This window comes from Bos mutus, chromosome 2, assembly GCF_027580195.1.
Source record: "Bos mutus isolate GX-2022 chromosome 2, NWIPB_WYAK_1.1, whole genome shotgun sequence".
NCBI classification, from domain to species: Eukaryota; Metazoa; Chordata; class Mammalia; order Artiodactyla; family Bovidae; genus Bos; species Bos mutus.
The window spans coordinates 62,644,136-62,669,957 of NC_091618.1; the positions used below are offsets into that span (position 1 = coordinate 62,644,136).

Consider the following 25,822-nt stretch of genomic DNA (forward strand, 5'->3'; position numbering starts at 1 on the left):
CTCAGATTTCAACTGGGCAGAGACTGAGGCAGGGTGACCAACTTTAATGTTACCACATGTAACATAACAATAGCCAAACAGCTCCATTGTCTCTCTTGTTTCAGAAAACAAGGGACACTTAACACCAGTTACAAAAAAAGAAAATTAAAATGATGTAATTTAGAATAAATGCTGTCCTTTTAAGTGAAATAAATTTACCTCTGAGACATTTGGAAGTTTTTCCTTAAAGTTCTCAGTTTGGCGCAGACTGGTTAAATTATCCAAAAACTGTTACTTGTCCTGTAAGTAGGTTTGGGGTCTAGGTGACTGAATCATAAGTGGAGAAGTGTGAGTAGGTGTGTGGACTTCAGAATCCCTTTGTCTGAGTGTGTGTATGTGTGTGTGTGTAGGGGGACCTGGGCAGGTGGCTGGTCTGTTAGCCCTGGTTTCCTTGTGTTCCAAGTGGGGGCGGTTAGTGACTCCTGTGCCACTCCGAGGAGTGAATGATGCACGTAACCAGTTGGTATGGCCCGTGAATACTGTCTAGTGTGTTACGGGGGTGCAGTGGCGGAGCATCTGCCTGCTAGTGTAGGAGACGCAGGAGATTCAGTTTCAATTCCTGGGTTAGGAAGATCCCCTGGAGGAGGAAATGGCAACCCACTCCAGTGTTCTTGCCTGAAAATCCCATGGACAGGGGAGCCTGGTGGGCTGCAATCCATGGCATTGCAAAGAGTTGGACATGCCTTAGTGACTGAGCACACACAAACCTGTTATGGGGACACAATCTAATGGGAGGGGAAAGTTGGGTTTAGGTTTTGAAATGATGCAGTTGATGTTCTTGTTTAGATGTGAAAGTTCCCTCCAGAGAAACAAGATACAGAAGCAGATGGAGAATAAGGTATCTTAAAAAGAATCTGCCACTCTGTGCCCCTGTCTTGGTTTCTACCACCACCAAGCTCCACAGGGATTGCAGATCCTAGGGCTGGAACAGGGAGTGTATGCAGTAAGCCTGGGTGTCCTGTAGAGCCAGACAGTAAGAACGTGCCCCGACAAAACAAAAGTGATGGTTTGTCAGCGATCACAGGCGGCAGCTGAAAAGTGCCACAGACTACAGCAAGAACAGTTTGAGCCATGAAGTGGTGCTGGATTATAATCCAGAGCACAAGTGTTGATGAGGGTGTAATGATGCATATCAATGACTGACTAAGTATATAAACAAGGGAAAGAGTTAAAATAAGTCTATAAGCAAGTCTCCATGCAGAATGAATGTAAATCATTTCTGTGGCCAGCCCCCCAGGGGAGGGGAGCGTGACTCCCGGCTTTGTGTGTGCTGTGCATGGTGTTGCCTTCCACAGGAGACGGTGTGGGAAGGGGAACAGCGCCCTTCCAGAGCAGAAACCTGACACACACCTGTTGGGGGCCAGAGTGAGGTACTCCGCCCGTGACAAAGGTCATGAGGAAGGAGGCTTGACATACGCAAAGTCGGGATCGAGCCTCAGGAGTCCCCCTGGAAATCCTCAAGCATCTACCCCCATAACCAGAGCCTGCGCCTACTTCACTACTTTGTGCTCTCACCTACATCTCTGACTTTACGGGAGGCTGTCCCCCACCACCTCTTTCGGAGAAGGAGTTAACCTAGAGCTCCAGTTAATAATAATTCCTGGGCGTGATAAGAGTGTTTTAACCTACAAACTCCTCTGAAGGTTCTCTAGCCTGCCTGACAGGCTCGTCCGGCCACATGTGATTGCTCACAGCCTCCCAACCGTGAGAGGCAAGAGATGCTTTAAACCCTCTAAAAACAGGTTCTTTAGAGAAGTTAGAAAACTATAAGTATAAGTATAGTGGGCTGATTAGAAATTGTGTTGGTGAAGGGTTTTTCATTTGTTGAGCCAATGTTTGTTGCTACGTCTCCACATCCCCTGCCCTTACACACATTAATGAATATATAGAAGAAATAAGTATTAACCTTTGATATTAATCACGTTAGACCTTAGGCTAAGTGAATTCTTTCCTTAACTAAAACCCACTACACCGTCACCCTATAGGAATGTAACTTTATTTGGGTGGTGTCTGTTTTAAGAATAATCACCCCTGGAGAAATAAGTCTCCTGGTTGACTGACTGTTGTCACAGGAGAGGGTCATAAATTGTCAGCAGGCCCCCCTGGCCAGAAGATGATGTAACACCCCTAAGACCTCTGTATACATTTGTATGAAGCACCTGACTTTGATAAAAGTCAGGACTGCTGACCCCGCGTGACTTTTGCATAACATCTCAGTGTATAAAAGTAGACCATGGAAAATAAAGAATTGGGATCAGTTTCTCGAAATACTGATCTCCCTATGTCTCTCTCTCTCTCACTCTGGCTGAGTCTCCATCTGGAGCGCGGAACCCACCATGCTTACTAATTATGCCTGGGCTTCTAAGATCCGACCGGGGAGGCCTCAGTGTCTCCTCTCCTTCGGGAGAACGGAAGGACGCCTGTGGCCTACGTAAGTGGTGCAAACTTCTTGTCTTGAAGTTTTATTGGTCTCCCGCGTAAACCAAGCTACTCAGCCTCTTTTCTCCACTGAATTTTCCTACTGAGCTATCCTCATTCTATCACTCTTTATATCCTTAATTAACGTTTAATTAAGCAATTGTTTCCTGATCTTCGCCTATGCCGTCTCTCCTTCGAATACCCTGAATCAGCTGGGGCTGGTCCCCGGCACACACCGCCTCAGCCAGGTGACTGAGGCCAGATCAGCGGACTTGTCGACCACGTGTACTCTGGACAAGATGTGAGGAGAATGGCATTTTACCTCTGAGCATCTTCTTTCTCAACCCATAAGCTCTATGTACACTTGGGAACCTCAGGCAAACCCAAATTGAAGGACTTTCTGTAAACTACCCAACCCGCACTCCTTGAACTGTCAAGGTCGTCTAAAACAAGGAAGTCTGAGAAATGGCACAACCCAGAGGAGTGTGGTGGTGATTAAATGTCATGTGGTGTCCTGGATAGGGTCCTGGGACAGAGAAAGGATGGTGGGGAAAGTAGGGAACTCTGAGAAAACCTGCTCATGGACTTTAATAATGATGTATCAATATTGGTTCATTAATTATAACCAATTCCCCAGACTATGTTAACAACAGGGAGACAGGGCGTGGGGAATAGGGGACCCTCTGTACTGTCTTTACAACTTTTCTGTAACTTGGATCCTATTCCAAAACAGAAGCTTCATTAAAACCCAAACCTGGAATTCCCTAATGCTCCAGTGGCTGGGACTCCGTACTTCCACTGCAGGGGGCCTGGGTTTGGGGGAACTAGGATTCCATAAGCCTCCATGGCCAAAACAAAACAAAAATAAAACAAAATGCTGGAAAGTAGTAAGGGAGTTGGCTAGAGAAGCTTTTTAATCTCATTTTGTTTTCTTCTAATATTTCAATTATTTAACCATGTTTATACATTTGTTGATTTTGTTCTTTTGAAAGAGCCTGGAAAATCCCATGGACAGAGGAGCCCGGTAGGCTGCAGTCCATGGGGTCGCTCAGAGTCGGACAGGACTGAGCGACTTCACTTTCACTTTTCACCTTCATGCATTGGAGAAGGAAATAGCAACCCACTCCAGTGTTCTTGCCTGGAGAATCCCAGGGACAGGGGAGCCTGGTGGGCTGCCGTCTATGGAGTTGCACAGAGTTGGACACGACTGAAGCGACTTAGCAGCAGCAGCAGCAGCAGCAGAGTTTGTCTAGGGGGTGGAATTCATTGTATTGTCAGAATCTTACCTCTTATTTGACTCTGCACGCGTGCTCAGTTGAGTCCGACTCTTTGCAACCCCAAAGACTGTAACCCACCAGGCTCCAAGCTCCTCTGTCCATGGAATTTTCCAGGCAGAAATACTGGAGTGGGTTACCATTTCCTCCTCCAGAGTCTCTTCCTAACTGAGAGGTCAAATCCATGTCTCCTGCTTTGGCAAGCAGATTCTTTACCACTGCACCACAAAGCTGTCTAGGTGGTGAGACTAGGTGCTCTTAATGGTTAATGTTCTGTGTATTTGAAACATCTGTTGTTATTTTTTTTAAAAAAGACTGGAGGCAAAGAGACTGATTTGGACACTATTTTAATAGCAGAAATCCAGGTAAGAGGTGAGGCACACCTGAATGAGGACAGCCTCAGCGTGGTGGGAGTGGTGGTGAAGGTGAGAGCCAGGGGGGCTCTCTGGCCACATTTCAGGATGATGTGGGGGGAGATGGCTGCCTGACTGAGTGGTGCTGGGACTGGCTGTAGCAGGGCACTTGGGGAGTGAGCAGTTTTGAGGATGGAGAAATGATTGTAGTTTTAGACACTAGAACTTAGAATTCTATTTGTACGTGAGTTCCAAGTTGATATGTATCTTAGAGTAGGGATGGGGCTGGTATTAGAGGATTATAATTTATTAGAATGTAGGTGTTTCTTTTCAGTTGTCATCTTATTTTTCTGTCTTTTTATATTAGAATGTGATATTTGCTTCTCTTGGCTTCTTGAGAATGCAGTCATTAAATCGGGGATGGAGGATTTGAAGGATTATTGCATGAGAGGCAGACAGCTCTGGGTGCAGTCACTTTAATATGAGAAGATGTTCTGGTTGGGAACCTCTTCCAAATTTGGCTCTGGATTTTTCCAGCTGACTTGCTTTTGCTCCTGTGTAGTGGTTGTCGAGAAGAATTGGGTCAGGGTTGGTACAGTGATAATTAAAATGACATTTCCAGATGAATGCAAGATGTAGGTCTGATATTTGTGGGGTTTGGGTTCTGACACTAATTAAGCACAGTACCCCTTTAGGGCAAGTTCAAAGGTAACATAAGTTGTATAGTCAAAAGGAGAAAAGAATGTTGAATCAGTGAAACAATCCATTGCGATTTTTGTCACTGTGACATTCAGAGATTATCCGAGGTGTTGAAAGATTAGTTGCCACTTCTGGAAGTTCAGTTTTCAGTCATCAGTATGCAGACTTCGTTCACAGCAATTCACGGTGCTTAAAACGTCCCCCTTTTCCTATGAAATAGTAAACATGTCCACATATGTTCACTGAAAATAAATGTCTTCACTGTAGTTAGTTTTTGAGCACTTTTGTGAGAAGTGAAATGAAAGTTGCTCAGTTGTGTCCAACTCTTTGCTACCCCATGGACTGTAGCCTGCCAGGCTCCTCTGTCCATGGGATTCTCCAGGCAAGAATACTGGAGTGGGTTGCCATTCCCTTCTCCAAGGGATCTTCCTAACCCAGGGATCGAACTTCAGTCTCCAGCATTGCTGGTGGATTTGTGAGAAGTAACTACCGAGTTAAATCCCCTACTATAACTTATTACCATGTAGACAATTAAGGTCGTTATAATTAGTAATCACGGCAGTCTATGTGCCTGTGCTATCTTGGGATCAGTTCTGACTGCCGCTTGGGTTGTCTCGGCCCAGGGGCCGATATACTAGGGCTTCACACATGTGGATCCCACTGGAGTCCACGCTCTTGTCACCCAGCTTAATTAACATCTGCTAAGTTTCCACACGCAACCTTTCGGAGACTTCTCAGGGTCCCTTCCCTGGGCCTCTGAAGCCTCACCGTGGCTGTCAGCTCTGAGAGTGGAAGTGCTTCAGTCTCTGAACTGTCAGCATCCGGTTCAGGGTCACGTGAACATCTTCTGAATACACAGATCATGGGTGTGTGAGTGATAGTTATTCTATAGATGAAAGACAAGCATAGAGAAGTTTACTAACTTGTCCAAACTAAGAAATGGTGCCAGGTTTTGAAGTCTGGAGAAGAACTCTCTGAAATCTGTGCATTTTACCTCTCTGCGCGCTGCCTCCCAAAGCTAGAGTCACATGGGGAAGATTGAACTCCATTTACTGTTTGGTTTTCTCAGTGTGACCACATAGTAGCTGGTTTATGCTGTGCTAGAAATGCCAGACCTTTATCCAGCATGAAATCATTGACTGTGAGGTCAGAAGGCTCTCCCTGGCCCATCCTCCTGGTGGACGTGCACAGAGGCTGGGTCTAGACTCCGCCGTCACCCAGCGGCCCGCATGAGTGTACCACCTCTGCACACAGCCACCTCTGGCACAGATGCCCAGACATTGAAAACAGATCTACTCACTAGTCTTTGGAGTTGAGAGAATTGATTGAACAAGACAGAAAAAATAGTAAAATAGTTGGAATGGGCTTCACGAGCTCTTCTTATAGCCAGGTTCAAGGGCTGAGTAAGTGTATACATTTGATTTTTATAAAAATGAAATTGGAAAAGAAAACAATCAAAAGATCCTCTTTTTTAATCCTAAAGTCTTTGTTTGGTACCTTTAGTTTACTTGGGTTTCTTTGTACAAAAGTGTGAAGTAGGTTTGAGTGTGGCTAGGATAGGCGGTCACAGCAGCATTTCGACTGCTTTGTAATCATGTAAATAATTGCAGCGTTGTGAATTCCCAAGTAGCTATGAGAATAAGTTCAATGAAATATACTAGGGCCTTAGCAGCAGTAAATTGGTTTTAAGTCTGTGTGTATTATAGTTATTCAAAGGCCGTATTCTTACAAAAACTATAGAAAACCATCAACTACCTATAATGTGACTTAACTTTTCAGATGGTGAGATAGGAATTCAAATTTGAATGAAAATTGCACTAGAGAAAGAAGACATAATAATAGTTGGAGAAAATGTAACAGATTCAAACTCTTAAACATTTACTCAGAGATAGTTTCTAGGAAAGAGCGCCAAATTCTTTAAAAAACACGGTGGATTTTTGTTTGTTATGGTGGTTAATTCTTTCTTGGAATCTCTTTTCTAACTATCTTGAGCTTGACTGATCTGTGTTTCATAGGATTTAGGGTAATCTTTTGACAATCTTGTTTCCTAGAAGAAAAGCCTTGAAAGGAGTTAAAAATTCATGCCTGATGAATATGAGTCAGTAGTGAATTGACTTTAATTTTCTACCAGACTGTGTGTAGGGGCCGAAGCACGATGTATTCCAAGTTATATGAGGATTGTCTTCTACCCCAGAGCACCTGTTGCATCTAGAAGAGAGAGCGTGGCTTAGGTGACCAGTGAGTTAAGCCTCCTGTCCCTTTTCCTCCTCTGGCTGATTGGCCTGGGGTTGGGTGGCTGGTGAAAGAGCAGCAGGATGGTCCCAGGTCCCCGCTCCGGGACCCTCATGGGCGATGGGAGCATGAGAGGGAGAGCTACCCCCTGGGGTGGCTCCTCCTGCGTTTCTCTTACCCTGGATGTGTCCAGAGCCCTGATAGAATGTAAAGCCAGGTCTTCCATCTGGCCAGAGTTTGTGGGGCTCACCAGTCCATGTTAATACAGAGACAGTTTGAGTCTTCCCTGAGCTCCATGGCCAGCTCTTCTGGCAGAAAGGCTGGTCCATCCTGGTCTTCCCTGCTGCTCCCCTGAGAGCCCTCTGATACTCAGGATGATAAAGTAGCCATCTCTTTGTGCCCTCCCTTTTGACTGGTTCCAAGAAGAAGTTTATAGTCTCTTTGAGGTGTGTAGGGAGATAACTCTTCTTCAAGACTGATCTTCTGTACCTGCTATTGCTATGTTGCTGTGGGTTCTTTTCTTTGGGGAAGGCTTTGTATTAACATGGTTAGTTTAAGTTGGGCATCTAAACAGGTCAAGAGATGCCAACTTGAATAACTCAAACTTCTGGACATGACTTGGAGACTTTGCCTTCAGTCCTTTGTTCCCTGGTGCCCAGGATGGGGACAGTCCCAGAACTCTGGGGCTCCTGGACACATTTGTGAGCCTTGGCCCCTGGCTGGTTTGTTCACTGTCCCTGTCAGAAGTTCCTTGCCCCTCCTACATTTGTCCACAAGGAGTCTTTGGAATGTATTCTCTCTGCCTGTGTGCTCTCTCCGCGGGGCTGTCTACCATGTGCCTGCACTGTGTAGGCTGTGTGCCCATTTAGAGCATTTCACAGTCCCAGTTCATGATAAGTCCTCCACTGTCAGACCCAAGCAATGGAGTGAGTCATGTCAGAGTGTGGGTGGGAGGGCACAGTGGATCCTTTCCGAGTTGACTTGTCTCTGTTCTCTGTGCCCCTTTTCTGTATTCACTTGGCACATCCTGTGCGTGACTTGAGCAAAGCATCACACTGAGTCATGGCTGCTGTGAGTTGTGTGTGTCTGTTTCCCACGCTGGACTGTGAACTCCAGGATAAAAGCCACGCTTTTCTACCTTCCTCCCAGTTCCCTGCAGAGTAGCTGGCACAGAGGTGTACTTGGTAAATAGATGGTGAAGAGATGAGGGAAGGAAGCTGCATGTGTTGTGCTCTTAGTGTTCAGTACAGTAACACCCCTCCCCACACCCCACCCTCTCAGAGAGAGGAGACTTGCTCCCAGGCATGCATTCAGTTTTATTTTAGAAGCAACAAAGGGAATACGGAGACCAGATCACCTCTCAGGTGACCCTGTGCCCTGAACTTGAACTTCCAAGTCACAGGGAGGCCACAGAGAGTTTAGGAAGAATTTAAAAGTTGATGCCTCTTGGGGGAAGCAGATACCTAATTTAGCTTTTTTTCTTTTATTTGTAAATAATGCATTTCTTTCGTGACCCTGAGAAAATTGTCGTTGAGACCATCCCAGAGCTTTTTGACAAGGGAGCAGGTAGATCCTTTCATTTTGGAACCATCTGTAGGGAAGGTGGTTTAAGGCCTCCTTCTGTTTCTCAAAAAATGTTCATACATTTCTTTTCACTGTATAATCTGGATTACTTCTGTGCCACAATCTTCTGATCCATGAACGTGAAATGTCTTTCCATTTAGTAGGTCTTTAATTTCTCTCAATAACATTACATAGTTTTCAGCAAACATGCAAACATTCTTTTTGTTAAAATTACTATTTTATTTTTCTTAATGCTATTGTTAATTGAATTACTTTCTTAATTTCATTTTTGAATTGTTCGCTGCTGATGTATAAAAATACAATGAGTTTTTCTGTATTGGTTTTAATCCTGCAGTCTCTCTGAAATAATTTATTTGTCCTACTAGTTTTTTAGTGAATTCCTTAGAACTTTATATATGCAGATTATGTCATCTGTGAAGAGAGATAATTTTATTTCTTCTTGTCTAATCCAGATGTTTTTTCTATCCTAATTGTCCTGGCTAGAACCTTGAGTATACTGTTGAATAGAAGTAGTGAGAGCAGGCTTCTTATCTTGTTCCTGATCTTAGGGGGAAAGCATATAGTCTGTCCCTGTTAAATAAGATTTAATAGTGTGCTTTTTGTATTTTGTAGCTGGTCTTCATCAGGTCAAGGGAGTTCCCTTCCAGTCCCTGTTTGTGGTATTTTTAGCATGAAAGCATCTCCCCAATATTGGAAATACATTTTGGTACATCTGTTGAACATGTGTTTTTGTCTTTTAGCCTGTTAATATGATGTATTAATAAATTAATTAAGTTTTATATATTAAACCAATATTACATTCTTGGGCTAAATCCTACTTGGCCATAGTGATAATTTTTTATATGTTGCTAGCTTTGGTTTGCTAATATCTTGTTGAGGATTTCTGTGTCTATAGTCATAAGAGATACTGATGGCTCTGTGTTTAGGAAATTATCTTAAGTAATTTTCTTAGGTAAGCAAGCATCTGTTACAAGAATTAAATAAAATGATGCACAGAAAGGTCTGAGCAGAGGTGCTCATCACACAGTGGCCAGTTTATGTGAGTTGCTGTTTTTTGTGGTCATTTATCATCACGACTCTGATCCTAGGATCTTGAGTCAGACAGACATAGACCTGAACTCTTCCTTCACCCCCCTTACTTATTAGTTGTGTGACTTTAGGCACTGCTGTTTGGATGTGTTAAGATTTTCCATCTTTAATGTGGAGTCATGATGGTGCTTCTCTCTTGGGGTTGTCAGGAGGATCTGACGAGGGCCCCCAACACAGGGCCCGGCACACAGGTATGTATAGACATAAGTATGCGTTCACTGTTGCCACTTTAGACACATGACTGCAGTGGCGTTTTGAGGGTGAAAGATTTGAAATAATCAAGCTATTTGTAAGTGATTGATCAAATATTATAGATGTGAGCAGTGTAATAATAGTCTTTAAAATGGATTAGACTGATATAGAAAAATGCTAAATATTGGTAGTGGGCAGAATGGTTTTTGTGCACGTGTGTGTATATTGACAGGTTTGTATATACACTGAAGTCTAGAAATGCATGTATATATCTCATATATCATTGTGAATAGTCTTATTTTGGGGGTTGTACTTTGACTTTAATTTTTAAATAGGTTTATGCTTTATCAGAAAAAAAATAAAGATATTTCTGACTGGTGGAAAATCAAGAAGGTTAAAAAACATTTAGGGTTGTATTTAGGGGGCCTCCCTGGTAGCTCAGTAGGTAAAGAACCTACCTGTGGTGCAAGAGACCCGGGTTCGATCCCTGGGTCAAGAAGATCCCCTGGAGAAGGAAATGGCAAACTACTGCAATATCCTTGCCTGAAAAATCCCATGGACAGAGGAGCCTGGTGGGCTGCAGTCCATGGGGGTTGCAAAGAGTCGGGCACAACTGAGCGACTAACACTTTGACTTTTCAGGGTTGTATTTACCTTACTGTCTTCCTCAGACATTTTTATAACTTTATTTGATTTTATTATCCAGTGAAGGCTTATGCATTTTTAGAGGTCATGAAAGCTGAAAAAGATACATGAAGGATGGTTTGCATTCATTCGGAAGTTTTGACTTCTTTCCTGTGGACTGCCAAAGTTAAATATTTGATAGCCCTACCGTCTGTTGGCCCAGGCTCCATTGTGGGTATTAGGAATACCAGAGAAGTACCAGCTGGTCTCTGCCCCAGGGACAGAGACAGAACAAATCTCCACACAGATCATTACAGGGTGAGACGGAGTAAAGGCACATGCATGGCTGTGCAGCCCAGGGCAGGACAGAGTCCGGCAGGATCACAGAGAATGGTGTATTCACAATTACATAGGAGTGTGCTTGGCATATGGGGTCATCAGCAGTGGCTTAGAGCTGTGACAGATCAAGACAAGAAACTTGGGGATTTACAAAAAGCAGCCTGCCTTTGAGCTTGTTATCGTGGCTCCGTGCAGCCCCCTCTTGGGAGTACTAATTATACTCCAGTTACTAGGCTGCCACATTTCTCATTCCCTTGGAGGAGAATTTCAGTAACAAGGAGTGGGTGAAACTGAGAGCCTGTTAGCAACATCAGCTTCCACAGGGTGCTCCCTCATGTAGGGAGACAGAGTGGGTTGTCTTTGTGTAGAAATGAGGCATTTTCTCTCCATTGGCTTTCCGTGGGTCAGAGTCTGCCTCAGGAGTGAAGAGAGGAACAGCTTGGTGGTTTAGGTTCCGGCCTCCCTGGCAGATGGATAATGGAGAACAACTGTCTCTTAGTTTCTGTGACATTTTGTTTGTCCTCACAGATGTGTGTATACATTTCTAAGTGGACAGTATATGTCAGAACTTGTAATTCCAAGTTCTATACACCAAACTCAAAGTCAGTCTTTAGAGTGGTATTTTTTTTCTGTCTCTTCGGTACCTGAAACTGTAGTCACAGTGGTGTGTAATGGTCTTTGATGACTTTTGACCCAAAGAGTCTGTGTGTGGCTTGTTGCTTTGTATCGTCCCAATCCAGCCTGATTGCAGTTCAGTCCTGAGGCTGCTGGGGCTCTGCTGGGCCTTCCTTAGCGGTTCAGATCTGAGTTGGGAGGCTGGTGAAGAGGCTGCTTCTGCCTGCCTGTGCTTGTGGCTAATCACCAGCGTCTGTCCAGCATCTGGACCACTGTTCAGGGCTTCAGTGCAAGTTCACAAACTTACTCAGTTTTGAGAATTATGCTACTTTGCTGCTGAGTCCACAAATGACTGTACTACTCTGGACTTTTAATTTTTTCAAAAGGTCCCGTCTCTCCTGTGTTTTAAAATCTCTTTTGTATCTTCAGTTCTTTTGGGCACGCTATTCTACTGCTATTTGCATTTCTCTGTGCCTGCTAATTGGGTTACCAGGAGTGATTGAGAGTTGGATGAAAAGTACACTGTGACACTGTAGAAATTTCATGTGTAATTTTTAAATGTCTTGTCCCAATTCTGTAAAAGGGGGAGTAGAACTCGGGTGATTTTTAAAACATTGGAGGAACTGAAGGTGCCAATAAGCTTATCCGAGCTTATCCGAGAGCTTATCCTAAGCTGTCACGTGAGAGAAGTGACCCTCAGAATGACAGCCTTGCAGTGGTGTCTGGAGATAGAATTAATTATTTCTTTGGGTTCAGAGAGAACCCATCCTTCTCTGAGAACATTTTCTATGTAACAGATGTTGTCTCGATGTGTGAAAAATTTTAAATTGATGTAATAGCACAAGCTCGCATAGCTAAAAATACTCATTCTCACACATGTGTTTGCCTTAGTTAAAGCTCTAGAAAAAGAGCCTCTATTCTAACAAATGTCTGCTTAGCTGAAAAGCCTAAAGAAAATGGGAATTTAAGGGACTTGTAGAGTTCAGTATGGATTGATTTAGTTGAAAGATACTGAAACATTTTAGACCATGAGGCCCCTCATCCTGGACTGGATCCATAGTGGACGCCCTCTGCACAGCACAGCAGCCAACACAGCTTATTTGTCCAGGTCAGGAACGGCATCTTCTACATCAGAGAAATTTAACCCCAGTTAACTGAAACTGGATGAATACTTTTTGTAGGGCCTAACCCCCTTCTGAATTTGATTTTAATTTCTGGGTGTCCCAGAAGCTAGGAACCATAGGGGATACTTATTTGTAGATGGTGTACTAGTTTTCAAATAATAGGTTCAGTTGACTTTTGTCCTCCAAACACCTTTTTGGGCGAAGCATCTCTAAACTTAAAGCAGTGTGTCTAACTGTTAATCTCGTAAATGAATATTCCCTTTTCCTTGTTCCCCTGAATTTCGGACTCAGATAGACAATGTGAATCACTTTGTTTGTTGATGCACGAGTCACACGAGCAGCCATGTAATCTTGCTATCACAGCGTCGTGGTGATGAGTGCTTGGTATCGTGCTCTTAGCTTGTGGCCTTGTGACGTGTGACTTGACCCCTGTGCTGGCACTGGTGTTCTAGGCGGGTTCAAGGATTTTTCTTAATGCGTGTTTGCTTTTTATCGTGTCTGTTTATCTGTTGGGCTTTCAACCATCACTTCTCATTCCCATCACTGTGTTTAACTACTGTGTTCTGAGCCCCCTTCTATTTTTGTATTTATTTACTTCTGACCTGGTTAGAAATTTAGGTAAGTCAGTCCATCAGATTTGTTTTCGTAGAGAAGTAAAGAGGCTAAGTTGGAACTAATGGAGCTCGGTTTCTAAAATCCCTCCACTGGCTGCCTGTTCCCCTTCCCTTCCTTGGGAGCTGTTTCCATGTGGGCACTGGTGATGAAGCAGCTGCCGCCTGGTGCAGCATGTGCAGCGTAACATCTGCAATGAGTGTGAACAATTTGTGATGAGCTGTTAAAACTACAAGCTCTTTGAGGACAGACCCTGAACTGCTTCCATTCCCTTCTTACTTGCCCCTTTTCTGTGTAGTTCCTCCTCCAGCAACATATGTCCTAATGCCCCACCCCCACCCCGTGCCCACATGCCAACAAGGATGCTTTCTCTGGCCATGGGATATTCTGCCTGTAACATGAGAATATGAGGAGGATAGAAACCAAATGTTGAGTGTTTTAATCTTTGCTTTAAACAGTTATCTTTTGCAGTAATTCAAGTATAAGAATAAAGCCTTACATTACTTACACATTTGCTCTCACCAGTACCCTTCATTTCTTAGTGTAATTCCAAGTTTCCATTTCATACCATTTTCCTTTTGCCTGGAGGGCGTCAGTGTTTCCTGGAGTGAGTCTGCTGGTGATGAGTTCTGCTTTCGTTCAGTCTCTATTCTTAAAAGGTATTTTTGCTGGATGTAGCTAGGTTAATACCTTTCTTTTGCCATTTTAAAGATGCCATTCTGTTGTCTTCTGACATACGGGACTTCTGATGAAGCCTGTTGTCATTTTGTCCCTCTATAGAATGTGTATTTTTCCCTCTGGCTTCTGCTGATGATGTAGTTTCACTATGTCAGACTTGTGGATATGGTAATAGAATGCAGCCATGCTCAGTCCTTCACAGGTGTCCCTTGGCATGTGCTGTGCACCCTATTACCAGGCACTGCTTACTGCTGAACCGTTAGTGGAGTCCTGCTCAGCCATTGGTCGGTGCCACAGTGCGCCTCTCTCCCCAGCGAGCAACTGTCCATGAACGACCTTAAGTGGCCCATTCAACCAGTGATGGGAGGGGTGGTGGTCTTCAGGCAGAGAGTGAGGTAAGAGGTAGATACTGGCCTTCTCCCCAGGGCCCTCTCACTCAGCCTCATCTCAGTGGTTGAGTTGGAGGGGCCCAGGAAACAGGCTGGCAGCTGTGTCCTGCAGGGCTCCAGAGCCCTGGCCATGGCTGCCCACTGGCCGGGCCCAGGCCTTGAGGAGGCTGTGAACCTCTCCCCATCCCCAACTCTGTGACCTAATGGCAGCGGCCATCTGCATAGGATGCAGTCTGTAGGACGTGTACCCTGCTGTCTGGGCAGCCTGAGGAGCCTGAGGGCCAGTTGGGTCCTGGGCGCCTGGCTCCCTCAGTGATGACAGCTGGGTGGGGTCCGAGGACCTGGCCCTGAGGGAGCTGCCAGCTAAGTTCTGCCTCCTCTTAGCAGGACCTGGACCTCAGAGGGAGAAAGTTGTAACTTGGGGGTGAGCCCTTTCTTGTCAGAACAGAGAATAACATTTGTTTGGTGAAGGTTTACAGGAACATCATTACCTGACTTTGACCTGACTTCAAGAACAAAAGATCTGAAACTAAGAAGTTAGCAAACAACTCACCATGCCCCTGCCTTACCTTCCTTGGGAAAGGATTCTGCTGAAAGTTTTTAGGGAGTCTGAGGTTTTTAAGGCATGAGCCACACATCTCCTTGTTCAGTTCGGTTCAGTCGCTCAGTTGTGTCTGACTCTTTATGACCCCATGAATCACAGCAAGCCAGGCCTCCCTGTCCATCACCAACTCCTGGAGTTCACTTGTGCTGCTGCTGCTAAGTCGCTTCAGTTGTGTCCAACTCTGTGCGACCCCAGAGACGGCAGCCCACCAGGCTCCCCCGTCACTGGGATTCTTGAGGCAAGAACACTGGAGTGGGTTGCCATTTCCTTCTCCAGTGCATGAAAGTGAAAAATGAAAGTGAAGTCGCTCAGTTGTGTCCAACTCCTAGCGACCCCATGGACTGCAGCTTACCAGGCTCCTCCATCCATGGGATTTTCCAGGCAAGAGTACTGGAGTGGGTTGCCATTGCCTTCTCCGGAGTTCACTTGTAGGGCCCCACAATAAACCTTTTTGTTACAGAGCCCAAGCTCATTCTGCTCACCACCTGACAGGCCAGTAAATCGGAAGATAAGTTGTTGTAACAAGGAATAATGACTTTAACCGGGAAGCTAGCAGACTGAGAAGATGGCAGACTTGAGCATCTCGAAAACCATCTTCCCTCCATCCAAATTAGGGCTCCTTTTATATACAAGATGGGAGGGGGAGGAGCCCACTGTGGTGCTGATCAGTGGCTGAGCAGGACAGCTGACAGTTGGCTCACTGAGGGTCCCTTGCTTGGGGGAGGGGCCTACTATGGCGCCTGCCAGTGGCTGAGCAGGGCAGCTACAGCTCATGCCTGCCTTGCTGCTGTTTCATCCTGAGAAGAAAGGTGCAACTCCTGACCGATGCCGGGTCTGAAGAAGTACCAGGTTGCTCTAGCAACGTCATCCTCTGGTACTTGGTGGAGCTAGGTGTGAAGACCTTGACCTTGGTGGTCAAGCAGAGGTGGTTGACATGACTATTACTGGGATCGCTGACTGAGGTGGCGGGTGCCATGGGCTCAGCCTGCCACTGGCTTCACTGGTCAGCTCCTGACCGATGAGGTGGCCAGAAGCTGGTGTTCCCAGAGCGGGGCTCCTGCCTGCCTGCTTGGTGGCAGACACAGGCTGGTCTGGTGGGTTGGGCACAGAAGGTGTGGCGATGGAGTGGTCCCTGCACCAGGGACGGAGGAGGGAAGGGCCCACCATGCCTTGGGTTTGGTCTGGGGAGGCCACTGTTAACGCTTCTGCGCTCCACACTCCAGCGTTTTGGTATGTGGCCTCACTGTGTGTGACACACAGACACTTGAATTTGGTGACAAGTATCATCCTACAGGTCTCTGAGACTACTCCTCTTAGTTCTCCACCCTCCCTTTTGATATCTATGTTTAATTTTGATTAATTTTTTATTGCCATGTGTGTGTAAATTCTCTCATTTTCCCCCTTCTTTTGCAGTGCCTAACCTGCTTTGAATCCCATTTCAATGATATTTTCATTTCAGCTACTGTATATTCTTAATTTCTAGAAGTTCCATTTGGTTCTTTGAACTAGCTTCCTTTTCTTTCATTACACCTGTGAGTTCCTTTAATTCTTGAACATGGATATAGCAGGTTTCATGTTCGTATCTGAGAGTTCCATTGTCTCTGTCATTTCTTAGTGGGTCACTATTTTCTGATGGTTTTCCCTCCTGATTATGGGCCACATTGCTCTGCTTCTCAACTGTTCAGGAAATTTTGATTAGTATGTTATGTATTGTGACTGCTACATTATTGAGGATCCATGGTTGGTTGTGTTTATTTAAAGAATGTTTGGCAAGGCAGTTAAGTCACTTGCAAATCTAATATCCTTAAGCCCTGTTTTTAAGCTCTGAGAGGACAATTTGGTGTATTAGTTCAGCCCCACTACTAAGGCCTGCTGTCTCTGGGGTCTCTACTGAATGCATTTGGTGAGTCACTGAAAACACCCCAACTCTGGTGCTCGAAAATCTTCCCCTTTGTGTAAACTTTGCAAGTTGTTCAAATTACAGTTTCCTGGTCATTTTGTACCCTCCCTTAGGGAATTTCATTCACATATATGTGGCCCAGAACTTAGGACATTTCTAGAGCTCTCTTTCTATGGGGCTTCCTCTTTTTCAGCACTCCACCCTGTAACTTCCAGCCACCTCAGCCTCCCTGAAGTCTGATCCTCATTTTCTCCTGCTTCGCAAGACTGCCAGGTTCATTTTGGGTTCCTCTTCCCCATAAGGGGTGGCCTGGAAATGTTCACCAGGCAGGAAGTTGGAGTGATTAAAGAGCTCACCTTGTTTGTTTCCCTTCTCTGAGATGTCACAGTTCTATACTGCCTGTTGTCTTCTGAAAGTAGTTGTTTTATATATTCTGTGTGGCTTCTAGGAAGAGGTTAGGTCTTTGCTAACGCATCATTGTTGCAGGTGGAAGCCCCTGGGATTCAGTGAAATTGACCCATGAAAATAATTCTCAGTAACTGCACGAAGTTCCATACAGCATGCCTACCTGTGTTAGAGAACTAAAGGCAAATTATATGTGTTTCTGGGTGAAGCGTAGCTGTGGTCGAATCCCTCATTATTTACCTTCCCCACCGTCTGGAGCTGTCACTGATCTCCGAGGAGTGATGACCACAGTTCCACAGCCTCTGTGCTCTTGGGCTCCCCGAGGACAGACAGGCTGCTTCTGCTGTCAGTGCTCAGGGGGTGACCTCCTTCTGTATTTTAAGACCAGGTTTTACTCTTGCGTCCAGGCTTCCCTGGTGGCTCAGATGGTAAAGCATCTGTCTGCAGTGTGGGAGATCCAGTTTCGATCCCTGGGTTGGGAAGATCCCCTGGAGAAGGAAGTGGCAACACACTCCAGTCCTCTTGCCTGGAAAATCCCATGGACGGAGGAGCCTAGTAGGGGGGGTCCTAGTAGGGGAGCCCGTGGGGTCGCAAAGAGTCAGACAGGACTGAGTAACTTCACTTTTTTTTTTTCTCATTTTTTACTCTTGGAGGGGCCTTACTAGTGTGCTCTGCAATTTAATAATCACTTTTGAGTCTGTATGGGAAGTCTGTGCTAAAAGACCACTGAACATCTGAATCAGTAAGACACTGATGCATGGATTGAAGAAGCCATCTGTGAAACAGCACAGCTTGCCAGGTGGTCAGAAGTGTAAAGGCATGTGGAGGGAAGCTAATCTGCATAGGATTCTGCATTTGTGAGGATGTGATTCCTCCTTTGTTGTTGTTTTGTTGACTAGTCGCTCAGTTGAGTCCAACTCATTTAGACCCCAGGGACTGTAGCCCACCAGGCTCCTCTGTCCATGGGATTTCCCAAGCAAGAATATTGGAGTAGGTTGCCATTTCCTTCTCTAGGGTATCTTCTCAATCCAGGGATTGAACTCACATCTCCTGCTTGGCAGGTGGATTCTTTACCACTGAGCCACCTTAGAAGCCCAGTTTCTCCCTTACTGTTGAATAAAAGGACCCCTATGATTTGAAGTAGATTGTTGGTGAGCTGTAAGGAACATTCACTTTCACTTTCACTTAACACTAGAGTCTTAGGTAGACACAAAACTTGGCTGTGGATAGTTCAGCTGAGAAGCAACCAGATCAAGAAAAACAGATTATTTCTATCTGTTTTTGGTCAACAGTTACTTACTTTAGACTTACTGGTAAAGAACTAAGCCCTTTTTCAGAAATCATGAATATCGCCAGCTATGGATGTTAATTTTCTTTGTTTGTTTGTTTTTAGTAACTCCTAAGTTCTTTATATATCCTCCTGACTGACCCACACATGCTACATAAGCCCCTAGTGCTCTGTATAGTGCACTGTGATAGCTTTAACTTTTTTGTCATCAAAATGCTGTTCATCAGTATGCTCAAAGATGATTTCTTTATATATATATATATTTTTTTTTTTTAATACAACTTGAGGAATATTGATGGGATCTACTGCTGTCTAAGGAATTCTCTTATAGCTCAGTCAGTAAAGAATCTGCCTGCAATGCAGGAGACCCAGGTTTGATTCCTGGGTTGGGAAGATCCCCTGGAGAAGGAAATGGCAACCCAGTCCAGTATTCTTGCCTGGAGAATCCCATGGACAGAGGAGCCTGGTGGGCTATAGTCCATGGGGTTGCAGGAGTCAGACATGACTTAGAGACTAAACCACCACTACTGCTATCTAGAAAATTTAGAAGTTAATGAATTTATTGAAGAAAAAAAAAAAAAGCTTAATTTTGCTAAAGTGCAACACTGAAGAAGAGGTTGTTTTGGGGGGAGAAGCCTATCAAATTTTGTTTGAAATTTTAAAATGGTAGTATTTTCAGTGTTGGCAAGAATGTGGCAAGAAACTCTGAATTTTCAGGAAAAGTATGTATTTATATGAACTTTCTGAAGATAACTTGAGTAGTATACATCAAAAGCTTTTATATTCTGACTCAGTAATATTGCTTCTAGAAATTATTTTTCTTAAAGTTATTAAATATTCAAACAAAAACGCATGTAGAAAGGTGTCTGTTGCAGTATTATTTCTAAGCATAAGATATTAGAATATCCCTAACTGTCTTAGCAATGAAAATGTTTTTTATTTGTAGCATTTTCCAATTGCAAAGTACTATGGAACCATTAAAATGGCATTTATGAAGAATATTTCATCATGTGGTAAAATGTACATTTGAAATAAGCAATTTTCTAAAATGGAATATAAGTCGTACATTAACTATTAAAAAGTACATGAAAGAATGGCCAGAAATATACCAGATTGTTAAAGTAACTGTTCCTACATGATAGTTTCATGAGAGGTTGCTTTCTTCTTTATGATTTTTCTGTTTTCTGAAATTGGAGTGGAAAGCATTCCTGATATGTGAAAGTTAACAGGGTGTTCGTAGCTGCATTCTTGACTCACCTAAGGCTTTTTTAGACCCTGGGTGGACATCTCAGATTCCAGAAGAGAAGGCAAACCATTAATCTCTAAATAAAACTAGTTGCTGTTTTCACTTGAGATGAAAAAGTACTTAAAAATTAAAAAAAAAAGAAAAAATTTCTTTGCTTACTCTTTAGATAAAAACTTTGATGATGAAGATTCTGTGGATGGTAATAGACCTTCTTCCGCCAGCTCTACGTCGTCCAAAGCTCCAGCAAGCTCACGGAGAAACGTTGGAATGGGGACCACCCGTAGACTCGGCTCCTCCTCTCTTGGATCTAAGTCTTCAGGTAAGACCAAGCCCAAGCACAGTGCTGCGTGGTCCGCTGTGTAGGAGCTTAAAGCAGATGCGCATGCTGCTCACCTTCTGTGTCCTTTAGAGGTGCAGTAATTCTGTGGGCAGTATGAGTCCACTTTCTCTTCCTTAAGTAAATTGGTTCTCATCTATGGATGCTGATAAGCTGGTAGAATGTACGTCTGAGCTGCTGTGTTGCATGTTTGCTGGGGCAGAATCTTTGGGTGTGTGAATCCACCACGGAGCAGAGCTCATGGTATCCTAATGGCCTTGGGCTCCTGCCATGCCTGATGATACTTGCATGGTATCAGCCAATTTCTGTGTCTCAGGACTGAGATTGTCTAGAAGTTAAATTGTCTTTAAAATGTATTTTGTTCCTGCAAGTAAGATTGTTCCTTGTGAAACCTTGTAAGATACCGAATTAGTGAATGGTCAAGATTAGCTAGCTCCCTGAGGCTTTGAAAATAAATTTACAAGGATAAATTTCTTTATCCTTCTCTTCCATCCCCTAATTTAGACTGTTTTGGGTCCTTGTTATATATAGCTTTCATTTTGCTGTCACATTTAAGTTTATACACAAATTACCTACTTAAAAAATTTTTTTCATTGAAGTATAGTTGATTAACAGTATAGTGAAAATTACTTACTTTTTACTTTCGAACCATGCTTACTGTTAGCATTGGGCTTTTGAGCTTGGCTGGATGAACTAATCAGTTAAAGCTAGAGTGAGGACCAGCATCAGAATGCTGCCTCCTTGGGCTGGTCTTTCTTGCTGTCTGAACAGGCCTTGGATGTTGGTGTCCCAGCTTGTCAGCTTGGTGCCCCCACAACCTCTGCCCTACCATCTCTGTGTTGAGGGAGCTGCTATTCTTAGTTCTTCCTAATCTTTTATGTTTTTTTCGAAATGTATTTTTTTTTTTCAAATTTATTTTAACTGGTGGATAATTTATAATTATTTTAACTGGAGGATAATAATTTATTATTAACTGGATGATAATTACTTTATAATGTTGTGTTGACTTCTGCCATACAAAAATGTGAATCAGTCATAGTTATAACTATATCCCTTTCCTCTTGAGCACCCCCCACGCCACCCCTTGCCATCCCATGCCTCTTGGTCATCTTTCATTTTTTGGTTCATTTAAAATATATACATTTTTTTGTTGTTGTTGTTAAAGAGCTTAAATTCATACAACATAAAATCAACCATTTTAAAGGTAACAATTCATTACCATTTATTATATTCATAGTGTTGGGCAACCACCACCTCTATCTAGTTTCCACACAGTTTTGAAACTAGACCCCATTAAAGGTCTTTCAAAAAAAGACCCTATTAAAATTCTCCCCATTCCTTCCTTCCCCAGCTCTGGCGATCCCTCCAGTCTATGTTATTGCTCTATGCTTTCAGCTATTCTAGGAATTTCAGAGAAACGGAGCCATCCAATATGTTGTCTCTTGTGTCTGGCTCCTTTCACTTGGCATAATGTTTTTGGAGTTCATCTCTGCTGGAGCGTGTATCAGTACTTTTTTTTTTAATGGCTGAACAGTCTTTCTAATCCGTTTTCTTGATCTGTCTTTGAGTAGCATCTATTCTACAAACTAAGCTTAGAAAATTTCTGTGTGATCAGACCATGTCTTTTTGTTCCCATTCCTTACCTGTTCCCCTTCCAACGATCCCACCTGTGTAGATTGTACAGAGATACCAACCCTGTCTTTCCCTCAGGCCTGATCTTATCTTTTTCCATTTTGTTTAGCATCGTAGTTGTGATTTCCCTGTTGACTTCTCATCAGACTCCATGGGCCCAGGCCTGTGTATGGCCCCAAGCCCTCTTTGACATGCAGCTCTCCGCTTCACACAGAAAGGCGCTCAGTGTTTGTCGGCTTGGTGGGATCCAGGCCTAACCTAAAGCACACAGAGCACCACTCACAGTGTGTTACTATTTTCTGTCTGTAATTGACTTGTGAATGCAGAGAAATACTCATCAAGCGTGATGACAAGTATTTACCACAAGCATCAGTTGTCTTTAAAGCCTTTTCTGTCTAGGTGGTCCATCAGGACCCCAGATGCCAACTAAGTTGTCAGGTAGGAAGCTCTGGAAAAGCACTCAGACTAACCAGTATAAATCATTAATGATGGTTACAGGGATGACTGTAGATGGCCATTCAGAAACCTTTAATATGAAGAAAAAACATCTGGTAAAATATCACTTGACTTTCATGTGTGAAGTGACATATTAACAGAAAGAAAAAGCTTTCTCCTGAATGATAGCAATTGTTGGGTCAATTTGCAACTGGCATATAAATGAAAAATTGACACATTATTGTGATTTTAAAAGGAAATGAAAATTTTTTTCCTTGAAAATATTTTGAGACTAATATGAAGTTGAGGTGAAACCATTAAATTCTTTAGAACTTATATGAATGTTTCACAAATTTTGATATGTTGGATTCCTAACAATGATATGATTTCATTTATTCCCTGAAGAATTGGAATTTCTATTATATGTTCATTAGGAATCTTTGAAAAGACTTATCTATTAATACAGGGCTTCCCAGGTGGTGCTAGTGGTAAAGAACCTGCCTGCCATTGCAGGAGACGCAGGAGACGTGGATTTGATCCCTGGAGGAGGGCATGGCAACCCACTCCAGTATGCAGGCCTGGAGAATCTCACAGACAGAGGAGTCTGGTGGGCTATGGTCTGTAGGGTCACAAAGGGATGGACATGGCTGAAGCAACTTGGACGCACACGCATAGATTAATACAATATAAATCACCTAAATCCTTTAAAGTCTATACAACTGATCCTCCTTAAGCAAGTACTATCTTTAGATGACTTTAAGCTGATATATGTTATACTGTAAAACTATTATACTTTATCTTAATATTGAAAGTCAGTAATACTTGTCTGTGCCACAAAACTCTAAACTTTTATTGACTTAAAAAAGTTACAAATCTTCCAAAATATAATTTTGATTTTGTGTATGAGTCCTCCAGTGCACACTGTTTACATTTTAAAAATTGATGTTTTTTTATAGCTGCAAAAGAAGGAGCTGGTGCTGTTGATGAAGAGGATTTTATTAAAGCATTTGACGATGTGCCTGTAGTCCAGGTGAGTGAAGATGTTTGGTTTGATTAAAAAGGATGGGCTTATTCTTCAGATTTCATTTTTCAAGCATGTGACGCACACAGTTTCTTAGTAGGTAGGGTAATTCTGACTATCAAGACCACAGGAGGTCTAGGGTTTGCAGGCTAGGAAATGTTAGGGCCTCTCAGAACTGAAATGGATGACCTTCCAGTTAGAACTGGTGAGAAGTGGCTTGCTCCACTAGTGAGTTCGTGAGTCAGATCACACAGAAGAGGGGGAAATAAGTGACTCCATTCCAAGAGAGAACAAAGAAGCATGCTTATGTCGGTATTTTCCTTAGAGAAGTCTGTAAATTTGAAGAATGTAGGTTTCTGAAAGGTATAAAAAATGTTTTCATAAAACCTTAGTTTATACCATCGTGATACTTCCCTTAAGTACCTGACATGTGAAGCAGAGATGACTTACAGAACTCACTGTAAACTGCTTTGTGCCCCAGCATTGTCTCTGGTTGATGGGGGCTTGTGGTCCATTGGATGTCGGTGCTCAGGATCCCTCCAGCACTTGGTATCTGTGTGTGTCCCTTGTCACCCACTGCTTAGTTGCCATGTGTATACAAAGCAGATAGCAGGTGTTTTAGGTTCAGGTTCATCCTTATGTCCTTGACCTTCCTATCATGCCTTACTCTTGGTGGATTTTTTTCTCCCCCTTACTGTCTTTGGAGTAAGATACCAGGATAAATGAGAAAATAGGTTTGAAAGTGTTTAAGGTTACAAGCATAGACACACCTTGCTGTATTGCCCTTCACGGTGTTGTGCTTGTAAATGCTGCAGTTTCACATCTATGGGCACCTTGCCTCAAGCATGTGTACGGTGCCCCTTCCCCATCAGCATTTGCTCACCTTGTGTCTCTGTCATGTTTGGTAATTCTCACAACAGTTCAACTCTCCATCAGCAAAAAGATTACAGTTCTCTGAAGACTCAGATGATGGTTAACATTTGTTTTTTTTGTTTTTTTTTTTGGCAATAAAGGATTTTTAAAGTATGCACACGGCCTTTTTAGACAGTGGGCATACTTTAATTGGGCAGTTAATAGACTGCAGTCTAGGAAAATCTTTGTGACTCACTTCATTGTGATTTTCACTTTATTGCACCTGCAGTGCACTGAAGACACTAGAACTGACCTGGCAGTGTCTCTGAGGTCTGCCAGTATAGTGTGGTGTTACAAAAAAAACAAATCAGTGACTTGTGCATCTCCGCCCACTCCCCAGTGGGCTTCTTTCTCGGTTGTGCATGATATCATCTGTTATGGTAAAGCTGCATTTGAGGTGAGGTTATCCATATACGGGCATCAGAGCTGGTGAGTTTACATTCACGGTGGAAACTCATTCTGTGGCAAGCCTGTCTAGATGTTATCTCCGAGGTCCTTTTCTGAAAAATGAAATGATTTCTTTTACTATACTTAACAGATGCTCTTGACTTCAGTTAATTAAGAAATAATCTTTGTTTATTCAGCAAATTTTCTCATATTAATTGTAAATTAATTTTGCTTACAGATTTATTCCAGCCGAGACCTTGAGGAGTCCATAAACAAAATTAGGGAAATATTATCTGATGACAAGCATGATTGGGAGCAAAGAGTAAATGCTGTAAGCTGCCAACTTTGTGATTACATTTGCATTAGATATTTAAATATTATAAATACTTTATTATGAAATTGGGGTTCAACTGTAATGAATTTTAAGTAGTCAGTATTTTAAATATAAGGTACCATATTCACAGTTTGCCTTTTTAATAGATTACCTCACTTCTGTTTTTAAAACATGCCCACTTCTATCTTTTTGTGCATCTTGTACTTTTAACAAAGTCCTGCCTGTGGCATGGCCACTACTCTCGCCTTAGTAAAGGTTTAATTTTGTGATCCTTGGCCAGGGAAGCAGCTTCTTAGTGACTTACAGTGAGTGTCCCTGTTGCCCTTTCTTTCTTCATAGCACTTCTGCCCCTTCTGTTTTTAAAAGTACATTAATGACAAGTTGTCCGAACATTAAAGTGAACAGCATTTGGTGAAGGTATGTCTTTTCTGAGGAAGGTGATTGTGCACTGGTTGTCCAGCAGGAAGCAGGTTAGGAACACGGCTGCTGTGTCTGTTTCAGATGCCCTCCAGCCCCTTCAGTAACAGATACAGTGTGGGTACTTTGACCAACAGTGGGGGCGCTTCTTCCTGTGAAAGTGAAAGTTGCTCAGTCGTGTCTGACTGTTTGCAACCCCATGAACTATACAGTCCATGGAATTCTCCAGGCCAGAATACTGGAGTGGGTGGCTGTTCCCTTCTCCAAGGCATCCCTGTTCCCTGTTCCCAGCCCAGGGATCAAACCCAGGTCTCCTGCATTGTAGGTGGATTCTTTACCAGCTGAGCTACTTTCCTGTGATTCATGCAGTAAATGGTGGTTGGATGGGGTGTTGGGAAAGGGGAACTTAGGGAAGGAGCTTTTTTACAGGCTACAATGAGATTTCAGTTATTTTTATCCTTAGTATCAGAGCATCTGTAAATACTCTAAAATGTTCCAATTAAAAAATACATTTTGTAGAATTATGCATTTATCACAGATACTAATTTTTAAAAATTACTTTTTCTTATTTATGATACCTAGATTTCTTCAGTATGTTAGCTACTATTTAGTTGGTCTAATTCTTCTTGGAAAACTGTATCATT

At 43.2% G+C, this 25,822-nt stretch overlaps 1 protein-coding gene across 4 annotated transcripts in view; it reads left to right on the forward strand.

Annotated features, from left to right (window-relative positions):
• The window catches only part of CLASP1 (cytoplasmic linker associated protein 1), a 276,819-nt gene that overhangs the window by 141,673 nt on the left and 109,324 nt on the right, over positions 1 to 25,822 (forward strand). For all 4 annotated transcript variants that reach the window (XM_070389116.1, XM_070389124.1, XM_070389129.1 and 1 more), the window contains exons 9-11: positions 19,870 to 20,022; positions 23,064 to 23,137; positions 24,666 to 24,758. In XM_070389116.1, coding sequence (XP_070245217.1) covers positions 19,870 to 20,022; positions 23,064 to 23,137; positions 24,666 to 24,758 — 320 coding nt within the window. The remainder of the gene's footprint in view (positions 1 to 19,869; positions 20,023 to 23,063; positions 23,138 to 24,665; positions 24,759 to 25,822) is intronic.